The sequence below is a fragment of the Pan paniscus genome, chromosome 14 (genome assembly GCF_029289425.2).
Source record: "Pan paniscus chromosome 14, NHGRI_mPanPan1-v2.0_pri, whole genome shotgun sequence".
Taxonomy (NCBI): Eukaryota; Metazoa; Chordata; class Mammalia; order Primates; family Hominidae; genus Pan; species Pan paniscus.
In genome coordinates, this window is record NC_073263.2 from 52,815,506 (window position 1) to 52,835,765 (window position 20,260).

A 20,260-nucleotide genomic window follows, 5' to 3' on the forward strand; every position below is an offset into this window, starting at 1 on the left:
CACTACCTTATTTTAATATCTTTGTTAAGAATTGACTGTGTGTGTGAGGGCCTACATCTAGACTCAATTCTGTTCCACTAATCTCCTATGTTTATCCTTATGATGGCACCACACTGCATGGATCACTGTAGTAAGTTTTACAATAAGTTTTAAAATCAGATGATATAAGTCTTCCAACTTTATTCTTCTAAAATTGTTTTGGCTATTCTAGGACCTTTACATTTCCATATAAATTTTAGAATCAGCTTGCCTATTTCTACAAAAAGGCTGCTGGGATAAAGATATCTGTAACCATGAGTACTCACAAAGCATTTTTGGATCATGCTGTGGGCCTAATAGGGTCATCAGTTTAAGTACAAAACTATAGTGAATTCTACCATCCACTATTGCAACTTAAAGCAATTTCTAAACCTCTGTTTTCTCATCTATAAAATAAACAAGTTAGTTAACTCTTCATCAATCTATCCATTCATTCACACACCATGTACACTGTTTTAATTCTAGCAGTGACAGTATAATGATCATTAGTCTACAAGAGTACAGAAGTACTCTTTAAAGTCTGGATAAACTGAATGTCAGAGTTAACAGAAAATGTGATTTATCCAGTAACATAACAGAACATAACTAGAGTAGCACTAAATTCATGATTATTACCTTATTCAGCAAAGCAACTTGGAACCCAGTGTATTCCTTCATATTAAGGTCTAGCAGTCTGTGAGGGACATCCTCTGAAATTCCCTGGAGAAGTTGTTGAAAATCTTTCCTATATGCCATTGATAAACCATGTGATCGGCTCCGGACTTTTATTCCAGTCTCCTGTACTACTTTTTTGCCTACAGATCCAATGACTCGATCAGATTCTATTTTGGCCTAAAGTAAAAATAAGTCAGAATTATCTTGATAAAATCTAAATTAATAAATCAGATACTAATGGTTATGATCTTCTATAAATTAAATATATATTTTTTAAGTATATAAGAAGTTAAAAACTCAAGTAGCATAATTTATGTCACGTATTGGGTAAATTAAACATAATTTAAACAACGTCTTATGATTTTAAATCATTACAACTCTAAACTTTTGGAGCAGGACAAACACAATTTCAATTTATTATTTTATTTATTGATACCCACTATACTTAAACCATGAAATGTAAACGCACACTAAACAAACATGTGTATTCCCAATTCAGGGGTGACGGTAAATTATTTTTTTTAAATCATCATTATGTAAGAAATTTTTACTAGCACATCAATATGACAAATAATTATGCAGTTCTTCCCTGGAAAGCAAGAAGCAATGTTTTGACTCCTCCCAAACTGCCTTTTGATTTGTAGTTAAGGTAGCAATGTCAGAAGTACTGGAGAAATAATGTATTTCATAGGACATTAATAATTTCACAGTCAGTTAAACTATATACTGCTTGACTACTATAGTATTTATTAATGTGATTTATGGCCAGAATGACAAAATTCAGTGTTTTCTACGAACATTTCAAAGAAACTCCCATTCTGAAAGAAAAATCTGCAGGTTTCAAAACATAAAGAGTTTTTTTTTCTTTTTTAAGGAAAAATGACTTTCTAATCTAAATTTCTCAAAAGATAAATAATGTTCACATATAACAAGTCTAGGACCACACTCATGAAGCCATTTTCATAAATTAGGAATTATTATACAATTTTCAAATTAATGTTTCAAAACATAGCACACCATGGATGTGAGACAGAATTATGTAATATATGGCTCTAAAATGTAATATATTAATATAATGGAATTCCATTAGAACCATCAAGAACTAGCTTTTAACCTGTTTAACTATCCTAGCCAAAACCATTCAAAATACTTAATGGCTCACTCTATTTCTTGATATTACCTGTTGACTCAGTTTTTTGAGGTATGAAATGACACTGTAACTAAGTCCATATTCCATACTGTCTGCTATTAGGTTAGGTGCTCCCATCATCCTAACAGCTTTCTTCAAGGGCTATAGGAAAAAAGAAAACATCATTCAATATTAAGCTTATTAAAAACTCATGGTTCCATGTATAGTCTGTCTTAAAATTTTCTCCAAAAAATTATTTCCCCTTCTTTTCCTCAATAAGGAAGTAACACAATCGTATTTATGTTTCAGTAAAATGTTTGTCAGTGGGATGAAAGGCCGTTTGAAGTAGTTAAAAAGGATTAGAGGCCATAATAACTCCCCAAGACAAGAAGGATAAGATACTGGTCTTCCTTGGTACCACTGGGAGAAACTAGGTTTGGAATAAATGGACAGAAGACACATTCTAGAGGTAGCTCTGATAAAACATGGGTAGTAAGTGAAAAGCACTCAAGGAAAATGCAAGATTTCTACTTTGAGTAATTAGCTGCTCAACCACTCACTAGTTATGATTCTAGATCAGATTATAAATAAGCTCTCTGGCTCTCTGTGGCTTAGTTTCTCATTTGTAAAATGGGGATAATAACAATACCTACTCTTACAGGGTTGTCATGGGATTAAATGAGTTAATACACATAAAGCACTTTATAAAACCATTGGGTATAAATTATTAATCATTACTATTATTATCATATGCTGAGCTGAAAAAAACAAGCTCGGAAGGAAACATAAGCAGGAGGAAAAAACAATCTAATATTTATTATGGATGTGGTAGTTGAAAGTTAAAAAAAACTTTCAATTGTAAGGAGAGACTGAGAAGTACTTTATACGATGAAAAATATCACTAGCAAGAGTGTCTAGCATTTGTGAATCGGATAGAGCCAGAAAAAGGATGATAATCATTGACATATTAGAAAGTGTATAAGCACTGGTGTCAAACTGAAATCAAATCCCAGCCCTGATATTTAACACCTATCTGGCTTGGCTAAATCTTCAGGGTTGCTATGAAACGTAAATGAGTCAACATATGTAACAGTTCCTATTCGAAGTGTTTGTTCTTTTTTGTCCTTCTACTTGCCAGGCACTGTGTGCTAGACATTCAACACAACTTATCTGTTAGAACTATAAAATGTCATGATATTTAAAGCTCAAGAAATTAATCTCCTAATTATATTAGGGATGATTTAGAAAGATTATTTATAGCCAAATGCTATAATATTCCTGCATCAAAACAGAATACATAAGTGATTTTAAGTACTTTTGTTAAAAAGTTATCTTTCACAAACTAAATCATATATTTAATAAAATGCACATTATTGGTTTTACCTACTATGATACACTATTTTGAAGTAATCAAGCCCTCTAAAGCATATGGTTCTATAAGAATATACACTTATCCACCTTACAAAGTGTTTCTAGAGATTTGGGAAATAATACAACAAAAACTATTGTGCACCCTTAAAAAGAAATATAGTCGGCCCTACATATCTATGGATTCCGTATTCTGTGAATTCAATCAACCACAGACTGAAAACGTTAGGAAAAAAAAATGGATCATTGCATCTGTACTGAACATATATACAGACTCTTTTTTCCTTGACATTATTCCTTAAACAATACAGTATAATAAGTATATACATATTAAGTAACCTAGAAATGGTTTAAAGTATACAAGAGAATGTGTGTAGGTTATATGCAAATACTATGCCATTTTAAATGAGGGACTTGAGTATCTGTGACTTTTGGTGTCCACAGGTGAGCCTGGAGCCAATCCCTCACAGATACTGAGAGACAACTATAATCATAAAACTGTAATTTTAAAAGGTAGTACAACACTCGAGGTTAAAAGCCTAAATCTAAGCCAGACTGAATTTCAGGCTCCTCATCCCCTCACATATTAGCTATGTAGCCTTGTGCAAATTATTTAATTTTTAATGCCTTAGTTTCCTCATCTATGTAACAGAACCAATAATCATTTCTACCTCATAGGGTAACTGTATAAATTAACGATGTTGCTTAGGACAGTACCTGGCCTACGTAAGCAGTACATAAATGTTCTCGTGATCATGATCATCATCACTACTCTGCAAATCACTGAAACCTCTCTTTACCTTTATACCTATAGTGGTCATTTGTATACTCAATTTTCACGTCATTTAATCTATAAAAGCAATAAATAAAAGTTTATAATACCCACAATAAACCATAAGCATAATATAATTAACAAGTTTTTTGTTTTTTTTTTTTTTGGAGACGGTGTTTCGCTCTTGTTGCCCAGGCTGGATGGAGTGCAGTGGCACAATCTCGGCTCATTGCAACCTCTGCCTTCCGGTTTCAAGCGATTCTCCTGCCTCAGCCTCCCGAGTAGCTGGGATTACAGGCGCCCGCCACCACGCCCAGCTAATTTTTGTATTTTTAGTAGAAACGGGGTTTCACCATGTTCGCCAGGCTGGTCTTGATCTCCTGACCTCATGATCCACCCGCCTCGGCCTCCCAAAGTGCTGGGATTACAGGCGTGAGCCACTGCGCCCGGCCAACAAGTTCTTTTAAATAATATTCTTACCCCAAGATAGTAGGGAGGCATTGTCTTCAAATAACTTTCAAATGACTGTCTCCACTTCAATGTTGGTTTTGCTTTATGCACTTTAAACAAGTCATCTAGAAACGTATAATGTGAACAAACTATCACTACTCATTATTTTCACACATAGAAGTCAAGTCAAAGACGTTTCCTTTTTAAAGTCTGCTTTGTTATTTTTGAGAGAGTAACATCAGACGTTTTTTAACATGAAAGTAAGATTTACGGTTTTGTCATTTTCTATAAAATGAAAAGATGCCAATTATGGTCTAAAAGTACATGCAGGAATTAAGTTAGAATCAGAAAACACACAAGGAAAATCTATGCCCTCCCTAGACCTAGACACAAAGCAGATTTGAAGACAGAAACAAAGCATGCACAATGTTTTCTATAAAATATACGTACTAATATTTTGACTATAACTTTTAAATTTAATGTGATTTCATGGAAGGTAAGTTTTCTCCAACAGCACTCCTCAAAAATGATAGCTAGATTGTACCCAGAAACTAACTTTAGGCTTTTATCAAATTATTTTGGAACAAATTCCTTTATTTAAAAAATATTTGCCAAATGAAAATTAAAGTGTAGATAAATTCTTAGAAAATGCACTCAGATCTTGTTAACTATACTATGCTTCTACAAAATGTCTCATTTCAAACAGAAAGCCTACATTACCAATTCTAACTGTTAGAAATCTAACTTGCAGAAAAGTTAGAATATTTAATTAAAAAATTTAAAATGTAATATCTTTGGCCGGGCACAGTGGCCCATGCCTGTAATCCCAGCACTTTGGGAGGCCAAGGCGGGCGGATCACCTGAGATCAGGAGTTCAAGACCAGCCTGGTCAACATGGTGAAACCCTGTCTCTACTAAAAATAAAAAACTTAGCTAGGCATGATGGTGTATGCCTGTAGTCCCAGCTACTTGGGAGGGAGGCTGAGGCAGGAGAATCGCTTGAACCTGGGAGACGGAGGTTGCAGTGAGCTGAGAATACGCCACTGCACTCCAGCCTGGGTGACAGAGCGAGACTCCGTCCCCTCCCCCCCACCCCCCGCAAAAAAAAATACCTTTATTAAATTGCAGACTAAAAAGTGTTTCAATATCATCTTTTAATTTACTGTAAACACGAACAGGTTGTTATATTTTCTTAAAGATGTTCAACATTTTAGAATATTCAAAATATTTTCATTGATTTCCAGAAGACAAGAAAAACTACAAAGAAATGCGCTTTAGGAGAACTTTTATATGCTAAGCCAAGGAGAAAGTGACAAGAATGACTTACCTAAGAGGGGAAGAAGGACTGGATAATTGTAAGGCATCACAAATAAGTTGACACAGTTCAGTGCTGTACTGGCTTTCAAGTAACCAAAAGGATGACCAAGTTCACTGTATTTTGCACTATTGCTCACGTACACCTGTTAAAAAGGAGCGGTTAAAACTTTAATAACCTTTAAAGAATGTTACATAAACCATTGATTCAATTCAGCTTTTTAAGAAATGCCTCATTTAAATTTTGGGGTCACTGTAAGTTGTTCAGCTTACCTGCCAACATGTTTGAGGAGATTTCCTTTCCAGGATAAATTGAGTCAGTGGTGAAGGTTCCAACTCATATTTGTCAAAAGGAAGTTTATCAATAACCATTGGTTCACAGTCTGTACAGGAAAACTTCACTACAGGATGAGATGTACGAGGTGGCTAAAGGGGAAAGTCTTATAATTACTACTTACATGAAATTTCAGAAACAAAACTAAATATTCCTCATTATCAAAATTTACTCAGTTCCTCCGTCTTGCTAGTAAGAGTTTGATTTACTGCTAAAAGCAACATTAAGCTGAAAGGAAACACTTGAAAATGTAATGCTAACGTTATGTAATATTCACAACAAAAAGATAAACACTTGAAAATCTACAGAAATGAAAATATTTTTAGGTCTTATGCAAAATTTAGTAATTGAGTATTCATTAATTTTTACATCCAAAAAATGAGAAATGTATATAGAAACTCTCACAAGTCTTCATTTGTAGCAATTACTTATAGAGAGTAGCGACTTCCAAAGTAATCATAGATCTTGATCAGTTTTTGAACACACTATATATTTCTAATTATACAAATTATAAATGTAGATGTGCATAACAAAATATATACCAAAATGGTATGAAAATAGGAGAAAAATAACCATAAATAGAACTTCTAATGTTTCCTTCCCTATTCCAGCAATCATTTTGGTAAACTCTATAGGATACACACCCTTATTTTAGAAACCCCTGTTCTAGAGGTATAAAAAAGTAATATTTTTTTAAAAAGGCATGTTACTCCCCAATCTACCTCTTAATAGTCCTCTTCCTAAAAATCTCACAAATTGTGAACAAAATGAGCTATGAGGAAATAATTTTAAATGTCATAGCTATAAAGGACTCTATTGGCCTCAGTTACTGCTTATACCCTGGTGGTTCACAAATCTACTGTTGGGGCCAGATGGCTCCTATTTCTCTGCTGTATCTAACTACCCACTAGACATAACCTGAATCTTCCACAGGTTCCTCAGACACAATATGTACAATTTGTTTCTTCTCCCCCAAGCTACAAAACCTGTTCTAAAAACCTAGCCGTTATTCTTGATATCTTCCCCTCATCCTCCATATTTAACTGTCACAAAGACCTGGATAAACTGATATCACAAATTCTAAGGCACTTACCAGAACACATAAACATGGTAGGCAGTCATTACTAGTTGCTGCCTTCTGTCAATACTAAACTCTCATCTCTCTAGAAATGTTATCTTCTATTTCTTACCACTTTAATTTGGGCCTTCATCATTTCTCAGATTAGACTAGTACAAATGCTTTTTGCTTTGTTTAGTTTCTAATCAGTCCCTGTCTGATCAATCCATGGCAGTGAAATATAAATAGGATCATATAATTTCCCTATCTAAAACTGTTCGGTAAAAGTAACAGCCAATCACCTAAAAATAGGGTCTAGACACTTAATATCACATATAAAGATCTTCGATGATCTGGTCCCTATCTGCCTTCCCACCACCACGCCATACAGACTCCATGCTTCAGCCATGCCAAGTACTTATTTTCTCCCTTGCATATTGCAAACAAAGTTTAGAAAAATGAGTTGGCATGTAACAACCTCTAAAAGACCTCTTCCCTCATACCCCTTCCCACTCTGTACTCCAAAAACACACCAGGCTGTCAGGCCCACCTCCTCTGGCTCTGCCCCACCCCTCCATTACAGTTGGCACACTGTACTCTATGATGTGTACGTGTCTGACCTGCCCATAGATGGGTAATGTTCAGAGGGGAAGCACTGTTTTACTCATCTTGTGCTCCTGTGCCTAGCATGCACCTGACACACAGTTTATTGAATCAGTCCACAAAACACACTTATTCTGTGAATAAAAATACGGAGATCCAAGAGGGAAAGTGGAGGGAAAGATCCTCTAGAACTTGGCCAAGAAAATTTTGCATATATGATTTTGTTTAATTCCCAAAACAACCCTATGAGATGGAGCTATAAGCCACTTAACAGATGGGAAATTGAAGCTTACAAAAGATAACCAAAGGTACTAATTAATAACTAATAGTGCCGTGATTCAAATTCACATCTTGTAAATTACACAACTTCAGTAGCAATATTTCTTCAATATTGTAATTTATAAAAATTTCACTTCCCCTAATATCCTTCAGTTACTAAAGTTTGCCAGTTCTTTCCAATATTATTTATTATTCTCTCTTCCATCATCATAATTCAACCACTTAAAATCTCTTACGTGAACCATATCAATAGCCCTCATAGGTAACCTACCTGCCTTTCAACTCATCTCCCCTTCTAATTTTACTGCATATAACCACCACCAAATCAATTTTTCTAAAGATGTCTGTTAAAAACATCTTCGACTGCTCTTTGAACTCCACTGTTTAAAAGCTAATATTCCTTAACCCTGCATTTAAAGTCATAAGCAATTTGGTTAGTTTAATAGTACTCTCAATGTCCTATATACATGTTATGATCCACCCGTACTCAGCTACTTGTTACTCCTCTAAACATACCTTGTTCTTTTTCACTTCCATATTTTTTTTCTCATACTATTTCCTTCTCCAATTGAAGTCCTACCTACCCTCTATGGCTTCTAAGAATTTGTGATAGACTGCTAGAGCAGCATTAATAGATAAGGGTTCTGATACTGGTTTTGGATTTCTTTCCATTACAACTCAGGTACTGTATGTTCTCCTGTACATGTTAAATAGAATAAATAACCAACATGACAATATTTCATACAAATACGGTATCTGTTCTGTAAGAGTTAAAAGAGCTCCAGAAAAGAAAGTAAAATGACCAAAGAAATTGGAAGTTTCTCCATAAAGCCAGACTAAAAAACTATGATGGTTCTATCAGAAAAAAAGAAAAGGTATAATGAAGATACTTCAACGAAATTTAGAAAACCTTAACTTCATGCACTACTTTATTAAATCCCTAATGAATAAAGGAAATATCACTTTATAAACTCAAAATAAAAATTATCCTGAAAAGCTGATACAGGTTTGAAGTACAAAAGGTTTCAAAAAGGTTTTGTTGTATCAAACATTATTAGACTGCTTAATGATCTCTGAAATACAATTCTTATTTTCTAAACGTAAAATCAAGGAGAACCACTGCCATGCTCTCCCACAAAATATCCCTTAATGCCCTCAGATACTTGGAAAAAAAATATGGAAAAAAAGAGTACACTAACACGACTAAATGGATATTAATTTGTATAAATGTACCCTATTATTTTAAGAATTATATAATGAATACTGATAATTCACCATGATCGCTCAGCAAACTTCATTTTTCCTAAAAATAATTCAGGTAAACAAAATCAGAAAATCTGTTCTAGCTTAAACCTCCAATCTGCAACACTGTATATAACTAAAACCATACATATCAATATGAATTTAAGACTAAGTCCTAAAAAATTGCAGGCAAACTATCAAAATTATTTTCTAAGCCTTCATTTAAATCCTAAATTGTGTCCCAGAGACAAATCCTCATTTAGAGTCTAAAGAGGAAATTTTGAACCCAGAAGCCAAGAATAAAAATCGCAAGCACAGTATTAGATTCTAAACGAAGGAGATGCCTTTTTTCTATTACTTCATAATAAACAAAGTAACAGGGTTATCATAGCAAAGCAACATAATAAAGCAAGTAACAGGGTATCATAGCACTTTGAACATCTGTCTAATCCCCATAAATTAATCACAGCTTTGACAACAGAATTTGAAACTAATAGGAAAGACAGCTGAATGGTTACTATTACATAGTTACAGTCTCTGGTACTTACTAGTGTTGGCGAATTTTGATCTGGCCAAAAAGACTCTGGAACAGGCCAATGACCTATAGGAACCCCAGTTTTAGGATTTGGTCTGACATATATGAGTTTGTGACAGCTATGCCAAGGCTGAGATCCAAAAGGCCTTGATATATCTGGCTGCCCATCTATAGCAAAGAAATTAAGACAAAGAAAGCATATATCATAAGGGGGGATAAGCATAAAAAGTTAAATTATATCCATTATTACTTAAATTAATAAAAAATTCCTAATATCTTTTTCCAGGTTTTCCTATTTTTCTTAAATGGCAGAACACTATGTCTGCTGAATATTTAGACTAGATTGTAATTCATTAGACAATAAGTACAAATTCCAACTATGAGTTCGCCAGTTCAAAGGAGGTCCGCAGCATCCTTTGCCTTCCCAACTGGAACACATAAAACATACTTTACGGTGAATATCGTTTGATGAATGGCATGTTTTCTTCATCAGATGATAAGAGCAAGCACCCAATTTGCCACCTTTATCATCATATCCCAAATGTCAAAAACAGTGCCAGGCACACAATAAATACTAGAATAAATAAGTACTGCAAATTGAGTGTTTCTTAGAAATCATTTTAACCGAAGCCTAAAAAAAAAACTTAATAAGCAAATCTAGACCAAAGCACCTACCTTTAATCTAAAATAACTTTAGCAAAACAGCAACTATCTTCAACAATTCAGTAAACATTTACTAGTACCAAACTCTAAACAAAGCATTAAAATAATTTAAAATAAATACACTGTAACAATTAAAATTTTTTTAAGTTTGGTTTCATTAAAGCAGACATGACACAACTTATTGTTATCACCCATTCCTTCCCTATAGTACCCTCTCAGTGCCCCCATTCTTTCATCTCTATGATCTTTCTCTTCTCCCAGGTACCTACTTTAGTGGACCACCTCTGCCAATTATCATTAAATGATTCTCTAAATCTTTGTGTGTGTGTGTGTTTTGTTTTTGTTTTTGTTTTTTTTTGAGATGGAGTTTCACTCTTGTTGCCCAGGCTGGAGTGCAATGGTGTGATCTCCACTCACCGCAACCTCCACCTCCTGGGTTCAAGCAGTTCTCCTGCCTCATCCTCCCGAGTAGCTGGGATCATACGCATGCGCCACCACGCCTGGCTCATTTTGTATTTTTAGTAGACACGGAGTTTCTCCATGTTGGTCAGGCTGGTCTCAAACTCCCAACCTCAGGTGATCCACCCGCCTTGGCCTCCCAAAGTGCTAGGATTAGAGGTGTGAGCCACCGTGCCCAGCAATGACTCTTAAATCTTGAAATAGGTAACATACAATGCAGAGGGTCTCAACTATAAACCATCCATTGGTTCTACTATAACTCCTTATATCCACCGGCTATTGGAAATAGTTCATGATTACAGAAGCCAAGAAAAAGCCAGGTGGGACTCAGCTAGAGTTAGAAGAATCAAGCTTAATGGCAAAGCCTGGTTCCTCATTTTTGACCCACATAAACCATTTAGTTTCAATCAGTTTGATCCCTGGTACAAAAGTAGCTAAGGAGTTAAACATCTAGGACTGAACACTTTGGGAATTAAGGGCATAGGAGAAGCATATATATGTTGAGAGGCAATTGTATAATACTACAAAGAAATTATAAAGTTGCTTATCTATAAATCTTTGAAAAGGCTTTTGACTCATCAAAATGTCAGGCAATAGACAATCATTAATACAAAAAGGTGATGCTACTAGACTACTATTAGTTTACCTTGACTTTCCTATTTAATCTTCCCTCTTTACCAACAGCCTTTCTGTCTTAACAATTTGGCCCTGCCTATCTTAAGGCCAAATCACAGTAAGTTTTCAGTTCTAGTTGAATAAACAATAAAGCAAGTTTTGAATGTCTAAAAGAAAAGTGCAATAATACCTTCTACAGGGGAAGGATCTGGTCCTGCTTTTTCAAAGTTTATTACCACCCCACTTTGTACTTTCTGCACCAAGGACTCCAGACACTGATTAAGCATTCTTGGAGAACACACAGAATATGAACGGCCTGAGATTAAAAAAAAGAAGAAGAAGAAGAGGAAGAATATAGTAAACTAGTTAGTTGCAAGAATTCCTATCATTAGCAAGAAAAAAACAACTGTGGGGTTTCTGACAGTACTAATTAACAAAAGTTCAATGGTAAAAGTTGACTAATTTCATTATCTTATGAAAGAATGCACAAAAATCATTATTTCCAACCAACCAACAATCCCATTTTGTGAGAGTATGTAAATTTTTTCTTCTAATTACAGGTATTTGGAACATAGAATTCTTGGTCTGAACAAAACACAATGAAAACAAGTCCATATTTTATGTTTTTTAAAACATATATATATAAAACACTATCTCCAACTGTTATGCAATACAATTTATCTTTAACACATATACACACACACATCTAGTAACTGTCTCCCCAAAATCTTATTCCTGCTTAACAAAAGTATTATCACTAAGATTTACTGTGCACATAGTAGGTATGTAATAACTACTTGTTTACTGGCAGTTTTTAAGTATTTTAAATATTTGCGTTTTAATATACAGATGGTAGCGCGTGCTTTTCTGAATTTCACTTAGCTTATGTAAACACTTGGGAATTACCTGTCTCACGTGAATTCCCCTTTTGTACGTTTTAACTTATACTACTTTTGGTTCAGAAGCATTAAATACTAGTGATTTTTTTAAAAAGATACCAGTGAAAAGATCTTTTAAAGAGGAATTTTCAACAAAAATATCTAGACCTTTGCTATACAATACTTTATATATTAGACACATGTAGCTACTGAGAACTTGAAATATAGCTAGTCTGAATTGAAATGTATAGTAAGTGTAAAATATACACCTGATTTTGTTGACTTAGTATGAAAAAATATAAAACATCTCATTAGTAATTTTAAAATATCAATCTCATACTGAAGTAATAAGGATATATTGATTTAAATAAAATATATTATTAGAATTAATTTCATCTATTTTTAATTTTTAAAGTGGCTACTATGAAATTTTTTATTACATATGAAATTTGAATCAGATTTCTATTATTTCTATTATTCTGGATCAGTTCTGATCCAGACCAACACTAAAAACCTTGACAGCTAAAACTCAATCTTTGGCCAAATATTTTGCAACATTATTTGTAATAAGCTCAATATGATGCCCTACGCTTTTACACATTCAACCAATTATTTCACAACACAAGCTGCATCATTACATTTGACACATCAAATTACTCATATCAACTTACACTTAACATGATTTGTTAAAGGCTACTCAGAAAAGAGAACATTATAGACAATGGTGATTCAAATCCTCAAAGTCAGCTTTACTTAGAAAAAATAAATACAACAACTTAACTGTATAAAATAATGATGATTATAACCTTAACAAATATCTACCAATTACTGAGTATCTCTGTGCCTGGCACTGTTCCAATCATTTTATGATTATTAATTTCTTTAATCTCAGCAACAATTGTATGGGTTATTTTCCCCATTTTACAAATGAGAACACTAAGGCACAGAGAGGCTAACTAACTTTTCCAAGTTAGTATAGTGATAGAGTTACAATTCAAACCCTTACAGTGTATCAGAAACTATTCTGGATATCCTTTGTCCCTTGGAAATCCTCTGTGAATTTGAAGTCAGTACTTAAAATACAGCATCTATATGAAGTCATGCTTATTTGAAAGAATTGGTAAATTCAAATTTTTTTCTAAGTCAATTTAAGTATATACAAAAAGCAATCCATAAAAAGGCTAACCATCTTTACATGCAAAATATTAGAAGTTTACGTAAAGGTTGAGTATCTTATTTCATGAAATTTAAGCATATTCCTAAGATGTCATTAAAAAGCAAAAATTTTAAAGTATATAAACTATGACAATTATCTCTGCTCTCCTAAGTTGTGTCATCAATTAAGAAAACATAAGCAAATCAATCTTAACACGAAATAAAATTACTAATCAGTATATTTTACAAAAATTGGAGAAAAAGAATAAAATGAGTCCTTTGGCAATAAAAATCTATTAATTATTTTAAAAGTTAAACAGAAATAGCAAATTTTGCTTTCTTTACAAAGTGAGCCTATATCCTCCGTAATGTTCCTCATGTGTACCTATTGTCCATGTCAAAACTTACTCCTTGGGATATACAACACTTTGTGCTAATGCATAAAGTTTCTAGGATCACTACTTGTATTTGTGAAAAAAGTTTTATTAGCACACACCTTCAAGTCAAGAAGCTGTCTCACTTTGGGTTATGTAGAGTCCACAAAAAAGTCAAACTAAATATAGTGAGTCTAAAGGCAGTATTAGCATCTTTGTCAAATAGAGAAGAAGCAAATGAACATTTCTAAGTTGGTCAATAGTCCTTACAGAGGCTAAGAAAGTTAAATGTATTTAATCTAGAAATATCTATAATTTTTATAAAATACTTTAAAAATTCTTGATATATTTAACAACATGTCTATTACACATTTTAAAATTTGCTATCATCCTTGCACCTCCCCTAAACCTGCTTCTCCCCAGTGTACCATCTCAGTCCTTGGCACAGCCATCCATCTCTAGTGGTTCGGACCAACTGAATCATCTGGGAACCATCCTGGATTGCTTCTTCCCTTATTGTCCTCATCCTTGGTTCTCTTTTGCATTAAGCCACCTCTCAGGACCTCCAAAGCTAGCATAGAACAAAGTACTACTACTAGTCTTCCTGCTTTCATTCTTGCCACTCTATATTCTCATCTAACAGGTGAAGTGATATTTCAGAAATAGAAATCAGATGTCACCTCCTATAAAAAGCCTTCAAAAGGCTTCACATCATACTTGGAATATAAAAATATATTTATTGTAGCCTAAAGAGCCATTCAATATTTGGCCTCTGCCTACCCTCTTAACCTAGCTATTACTCTATTCCCCGCTATGTAAGCTCCAGCCATGCCAGCCTTCCTGTTGCTTCCAAACATATAGAGAGCATGTCCCTTTCCTTGCCATTTCCTCAAAAAATATTTATTGTAGCCTAAAGAGCCATTCAATATTTGGCCCCTGCCTACCTCTCTAAACCTAGCTATTACTCTATTCCTCCCTATGTAAGCTCCAGCCATGCCAGCCTTCCTGTTGCTTCCAAATATATAGAGAGCATGTCCCTTTCCTTGCCATTTCCTCTGCCTAGATATTTGTGTAATTAACTCCATTATTCAGGTCTCTGCTTAAATGTTACCTCCTCAGACGAAAACTTAGGTAGAATATGCTTTCTCTGCCTTAAGTTAGTCTCCACTCCCTTACTCTGTTTTGTCTTCATAGTAGGTAGCACCCTACTATCTACTACAATAGTAGTAGGTAGTACTACTATAAAATATCATTTATTTATTTTACATGATTATTACCTGTCACTCAGTACAAAGACATAAGCTTTCTATTGTTCCTGCTGTACTCCCAACACCCAGTAACAGTTATTTGGCATAGAGTGGGCACTCATTAATTACCTGATATCAAAAGAAAAATGCTTACAATGACTACAATTATGCAATTAAAAAAATACATAGAAAGAAATATATTATTATTTTGGCAATACAGATGAATTTTTTCCAACATTTCCTTAGTGAACATGAATTACTCCATAATGGGAAAAATAAATGTACACAAATACACACATAAACAACTACTTTAATTTTTTTTTTTTTTTTTGTGAGACAGAGTCTCTCTCTGTCAGCCAGGCTGGAGTGCAGTGGTACGATCTCAGCTCACTGCAACTTCCACCTCCTGGGCTCAAGCAATTCTCCTGCCTCAGCCTCCCGAACAGCTGGGATTACAGGCGTGTGCCATCACGCCCAGCTAATTTTTCTATTTTTAGTAGAGACGGGGTTTCACCATGTTGGCCAGGCTGGTCTCAAACTCCTGACCTCAGGTAATCCGCCCGCCTTGGCCTTCGAAAGTGCTGGGATTACAGGCGTGAGCCACCGCGCCCGGCCAACCTTAAGTTTTAAAAATGCACAGGAATTGTTAGCAGTGATTACATATTTGGATAGTGCAATACCAGTGGGTATTATCTTTTTTGTTCTTTCTACTTTTCTGGTGTTCCCCAAAACTTTCTTTAGTGAACATCCTTTAAATTAAAAAAGAAAGGAAACACATTATTCAGAGATATGAAAAGATGAGTGACATTTGAGCGGCTTACTCTTATTGCTAGTAAGAGCATGAAAAGGGGCAAATAAACTATCACATCAGGAAGGATTTAGAATGTATATTTAGGGAAGACTTCCTAATTTCTTGACTAAGATTTCTGCATCATTGAAAGATATCACCAAGGATGACTTTGGAACTTCTCTAGAGATGTTCCTTTCAAAGAATAAGCAAAGTAGCTTTAATACATTACTGCCTAAAGGCAAGACTGCTACATGATGTCTCATGGTTCTTTTCAGACTCTTTGATTATACCACTCACTTGACTTCACACTCTGAATATTCCTGATCCTAGTGACAAAAGTTATAGTATATTTAAGTCCCAAAAGTTCATCATCATTCTAAGTTCAAACTAAGTAATTCCTAGTAAGGAATTTCCAATGTGAGAATGTTATAGCCTCCAAGCCTTTCAGAACCTGTTAAGTAAAATCCCCAGAGTTTAAAAAAAAAAAAAAAAATCAGAATTTTTAGCAAGGGTGCCAGTTCAAAGCTGGAAACTAAAATTTCATGAATATAAATGTGCACCCTCCCACAGAAAAAAATACGACTGTCACCGAAAAATATTATCTATGTAACAAGAATTGTTCATTAATTTTCAAATGTAGATGACAGGTTGTCCCTAAAAAAAATTACATATATGCCTTTTTTACTCTTTGTTAATTAAATTGTGAAGGCATTACAAAAGTTCACAAAAAGCATTTCTATAAAATGAAAGCATTTAATGACATGAATAACAGCTTTCTATCTATTTCACACATCTGTGTAAGGTTAATCCCTTTTTGTCTGCGAATTTTGCAGATTTCCAAAATCCATAGAATTTTAGAAAAAATGCACCTAAAATATTAATTAGAACTTACATTTTCTCTTATGTAGCTGGCTATGACGAATCTCATTAGCGCACCAACTGTGTCTGCAGATTATGTCACAGGCCCTTATCATAAGTAAAATAGTGGAATGCTAGACTTGCACATTTTAATATCAAATACAGAATTTGATATTAAAATTATTTTAATACAATTCTCAGGTGAGAACTGAAATGCTCCATGAAACCAAAAATGCTGTGTCTGTACTGACTACTGAATGCCAAAAGCATGGAACGATACTTGGTACACAGTAGGCACGCAATACATACCTATATGAAATTAATCCACCTGTTAGCCAATTCTATATTAAATGAGTTCTGAGTTGATTACATATTGTATTTCAAGATTTCCCTTGATGTTCACTTGGCATAGTACCTAACTAATCTGATGTATAAGTGAAACAGAAGCTGGATAAGACCTCACTATCTGTTTCCTTTAATCTATCAATCTCTTTGCCTCTGGGAAAAATTGCACTTAACCAAGCATACCTCATCAAATACACAGAGATGATTCTCAAGACTGTTTTTGCAAAAAATAATGCTATGGTACTTTTAAATCATTGGCAATCTTTGTAGATAAGAAAATTAGTTTAACAACTTCAAATACTAGCATTTTCTATACAAGTAGAAAAAATATTACCATTCCTTGTCATGTCCAATAGTAACCCACATTCTATTCAAATGAAGATCATAGACCATTAGCAATAAATGTACTGTTAAAAGCATATATGCCTATTAATTCCTAATATTAACTTGTTAAATAAAAACAAACATGGAGCTTTTGAATGTACACTTTTAAAACATTCAGATAAAATCTGCTTTAAGTTACCAAATTACTGCCAGCAAAAAACTTACCGCCTGTCACTTCACACATTGGTGTGATTGCAGAGTCATCTAAAGGCACACCTGTCAACTGTTCTGATTCTACTGACATGGTGCCAGGCAACCGCAACACTAATGCAAAGAGTCTCTGATCCCAACGAAAAGGTTCCTTGGTCAATTCACTTCCAGGCAAAGGAGAATTAAGAGGTAAATGAAGCTGAAAGTAGGGGGGAAAAACAGTAATAAGAATTCCACAGGCTATTTTTTCAAAAAGCCTACTTTAATTACACTTATGTTAGAACTGCATCAACTCTCCTATCACTTGAAAAACAAGCTCAAATATAAAAGCTTACTTGTTCAGACATAGCTAAAACAGCACATGATACTGTTTAATTTTCTTAAACTTACTTTGAAGATATAGACTGAAAAAAATCTGTATTGTTGGAATGAATTTCAGATTTAGACTCAATTAATTACTGGGTGCTGAATTGCTTCCAAATAAATAATTTCATTTAATCATTAAAACAACCCTGTGATAGATATGTTATTTTTCTTTTCTTTTCTTTTCTTTTTGAGGTTGCAGTGCAGAGGCACGATCTTGGCTCATTGCAACCTCTGCCTCCTGGGTTCAAGCAATTCTCCTGCCTCAGCCTCCCGAGTAGCTGGGATTACAGGTACGCAACACCATGCCCAGCTAATTTTTGTATTTTTAGTAGAGACAGAGTTTTGCCATGTTGACCAGGATGGTCTCAAACTCCCGATCTCAGGTGACCCACACGCCTCGGCCTCTCAAAGTGCTGGATTACAGGTGTGAGCCACCATGCCCGGTCTTATCATTTTCTAAATGTAAAAAAAAATAGACCTCAAAAAAATGATTTGGCCTCCTGTGTCCAGAGTCAGTACTTTTTTATTACACCACAGCAATCTCAAACATCTTCACAGCTCTTAGTATTTTAAAATATGCTTCATTTTATATAAGATAAACAATCTCAAAGCATTTGTAGAAGAGTAAATTTTTGTCACTCTAATTACATTTTAAATGTAGTGATTCTTACCACATCTGAGTAAATGTAGAGAGGTTTGGGGGTTTTTGTATGTGTTGCATGTTTTATTAATAATAGATGTTTCTTCCCTTACACCTGCTAAGTTAGAATCTTTTCTGAGATTCTTAAGCATCTTAAAAAGTTTTAAATGACTATAATGGGCCCTTCTATACCAACAGAGTAACAGTGTACAAACAGAATCCACATATTCATCTCACTATCACTCAATGAGGATGACCAGACACTATGTTTCTCATGACATGATGCAATACCACAACATCAACTATAAAGGATTCTTACCAAAAAAAAGAGGAAGAAAGAAAAGATTCGACCTGAATTGAATCAAGCCTTCGGTTCTAACTACCAGTTTGCAGGGAATAGTGGGGATATAGGATCAAGTTAAACACCAGCACAAGAGAGCAATCAGTCAAATCCAGAATGTGGAACATTATACAGGACAAATGACCTGGTTTCTCCAATAAATCAGTGGCATAAAAAAGCAAAGGGAAGGGAATCCGAGGAGTTAAAACTGTTATAAAAGAGGCAAAAGCGAAGATTTTTGAGACAATCAGGAAATTTCAAGATTATATTACTGGAATTGTTAATAATCTTTTAAGTGTGATAATGGTATTTAAGTATATGGTGCTTAGGAAAACCAAAATCCTTACCACTTACAAATTTTTTAAAAATAAAATCAAGACTCAGTTTAGGGCTTTTTTCTACAAATACTGGAGTATATTTTTATACAAAACATGCTTTAAAATGATCACTTCTAAATTAATTGTCATTTTTTATACTAATTCTTCACAAAGCAAGACCTAATTGTATTGTGTACAGCCTTTCTAAATCTCACACAGATAAGACTTCCAAACTTGATGGGGGTTGAAGTCATTCTACACTAAAATAGACTCAAGTTTCTTCATTGACTTACATCAAACCATTAAAAAAAGAAATCCAATTCTATTCTAGGAAGAGTTTTCCTAGTGAAGCTATGTTATACTGGCACCTCTCTTCAAAAGATTCATGCCATGAGAATATGCTGCAAGACTCCTTCATCAAGATCAGCCAAGATTTTGTGACTCTGGACAGAAGTCATGAGTTCTTTCTCTGGCACGTAAGGCAGAAGGCAGAAGCAACAGAGAAGGAATGCTGAAGAAATCTGGGCCAGCATATTCTCGAGGAAGGTTTCCCAGCCTCACAGGCTCTGTGACAATTGTAAACAGCTCAGGAGCTCCAGGCCCTTGCTGCTATTACCACACCCTGACAGAAGATAAATAAGCAAGCACTACTTACATCATCTCCTTTTACCCTTTAAACCACCTTTAAAGTATTTGGGAAACACAGCTACCAAGTACTTGGACATTTTCTCTCTAATATCACAAAAATGTCAAAGCACCAGTGGTACTGCGTGAAGTTTCAACTGTTAATGCAGTTGCTTTGCAGAATAATGGATAGATACATGGAACTGTCTTGAGAATGTCGGGGAAAACAGGCACTGCGCAGACCACACACACACACACACATGCACACACACAAACTAA

At 34.5% G+C, this 20,260-nt stretch overlaps 1 protein-coding gene across 4 annotated transcripts in view; it reads right to left on the reverse strand.

The window, feature by feature from the left end:
- INTS6 (integrator complex subunit 6) overlaps positions 1-20,260 on the reverse strand; it is a 98,573-nt gene that overhangs the window by 27,329 nt on the left and 50,984 nt on the right. For all 4 annotated transcript variants that reach the window (XM_055096806.2, XM_014347433.4, XM_063595774.1 and 1 more), the window contains 8 exons: positions 17,710-17,893; positions 11,704-11,829; positions 9,790-9,944; positions 6,000-6,152; positions 5,740-5,872; positions 4,443-4,537; positions 1,874-1,984; positions 655-870 (listed from right to left, as the gene is read on the reverse strand). In XM_055096806.2, the coding sequence (XP_054952781.2) occupies positions 655-870; positions 1,874-1,984; positions 4,443-4,537; positions 5,740-5,872; positions 6,000-6,152; positions 9,790-9,944; positions 11,704-11,829; positions 17,710-17,893 (1,173 nt within the window). The remainder of the gene's footprint in view (positions 1-654; positions 871-1,873; positions 1,985-4,442; positions 4,538-5,739; positions 5,873-5,999; positions 6,153-9,789; positions 9,945-11,703; positions 11,830-17,709; positions 17,894-20,260) is intronic.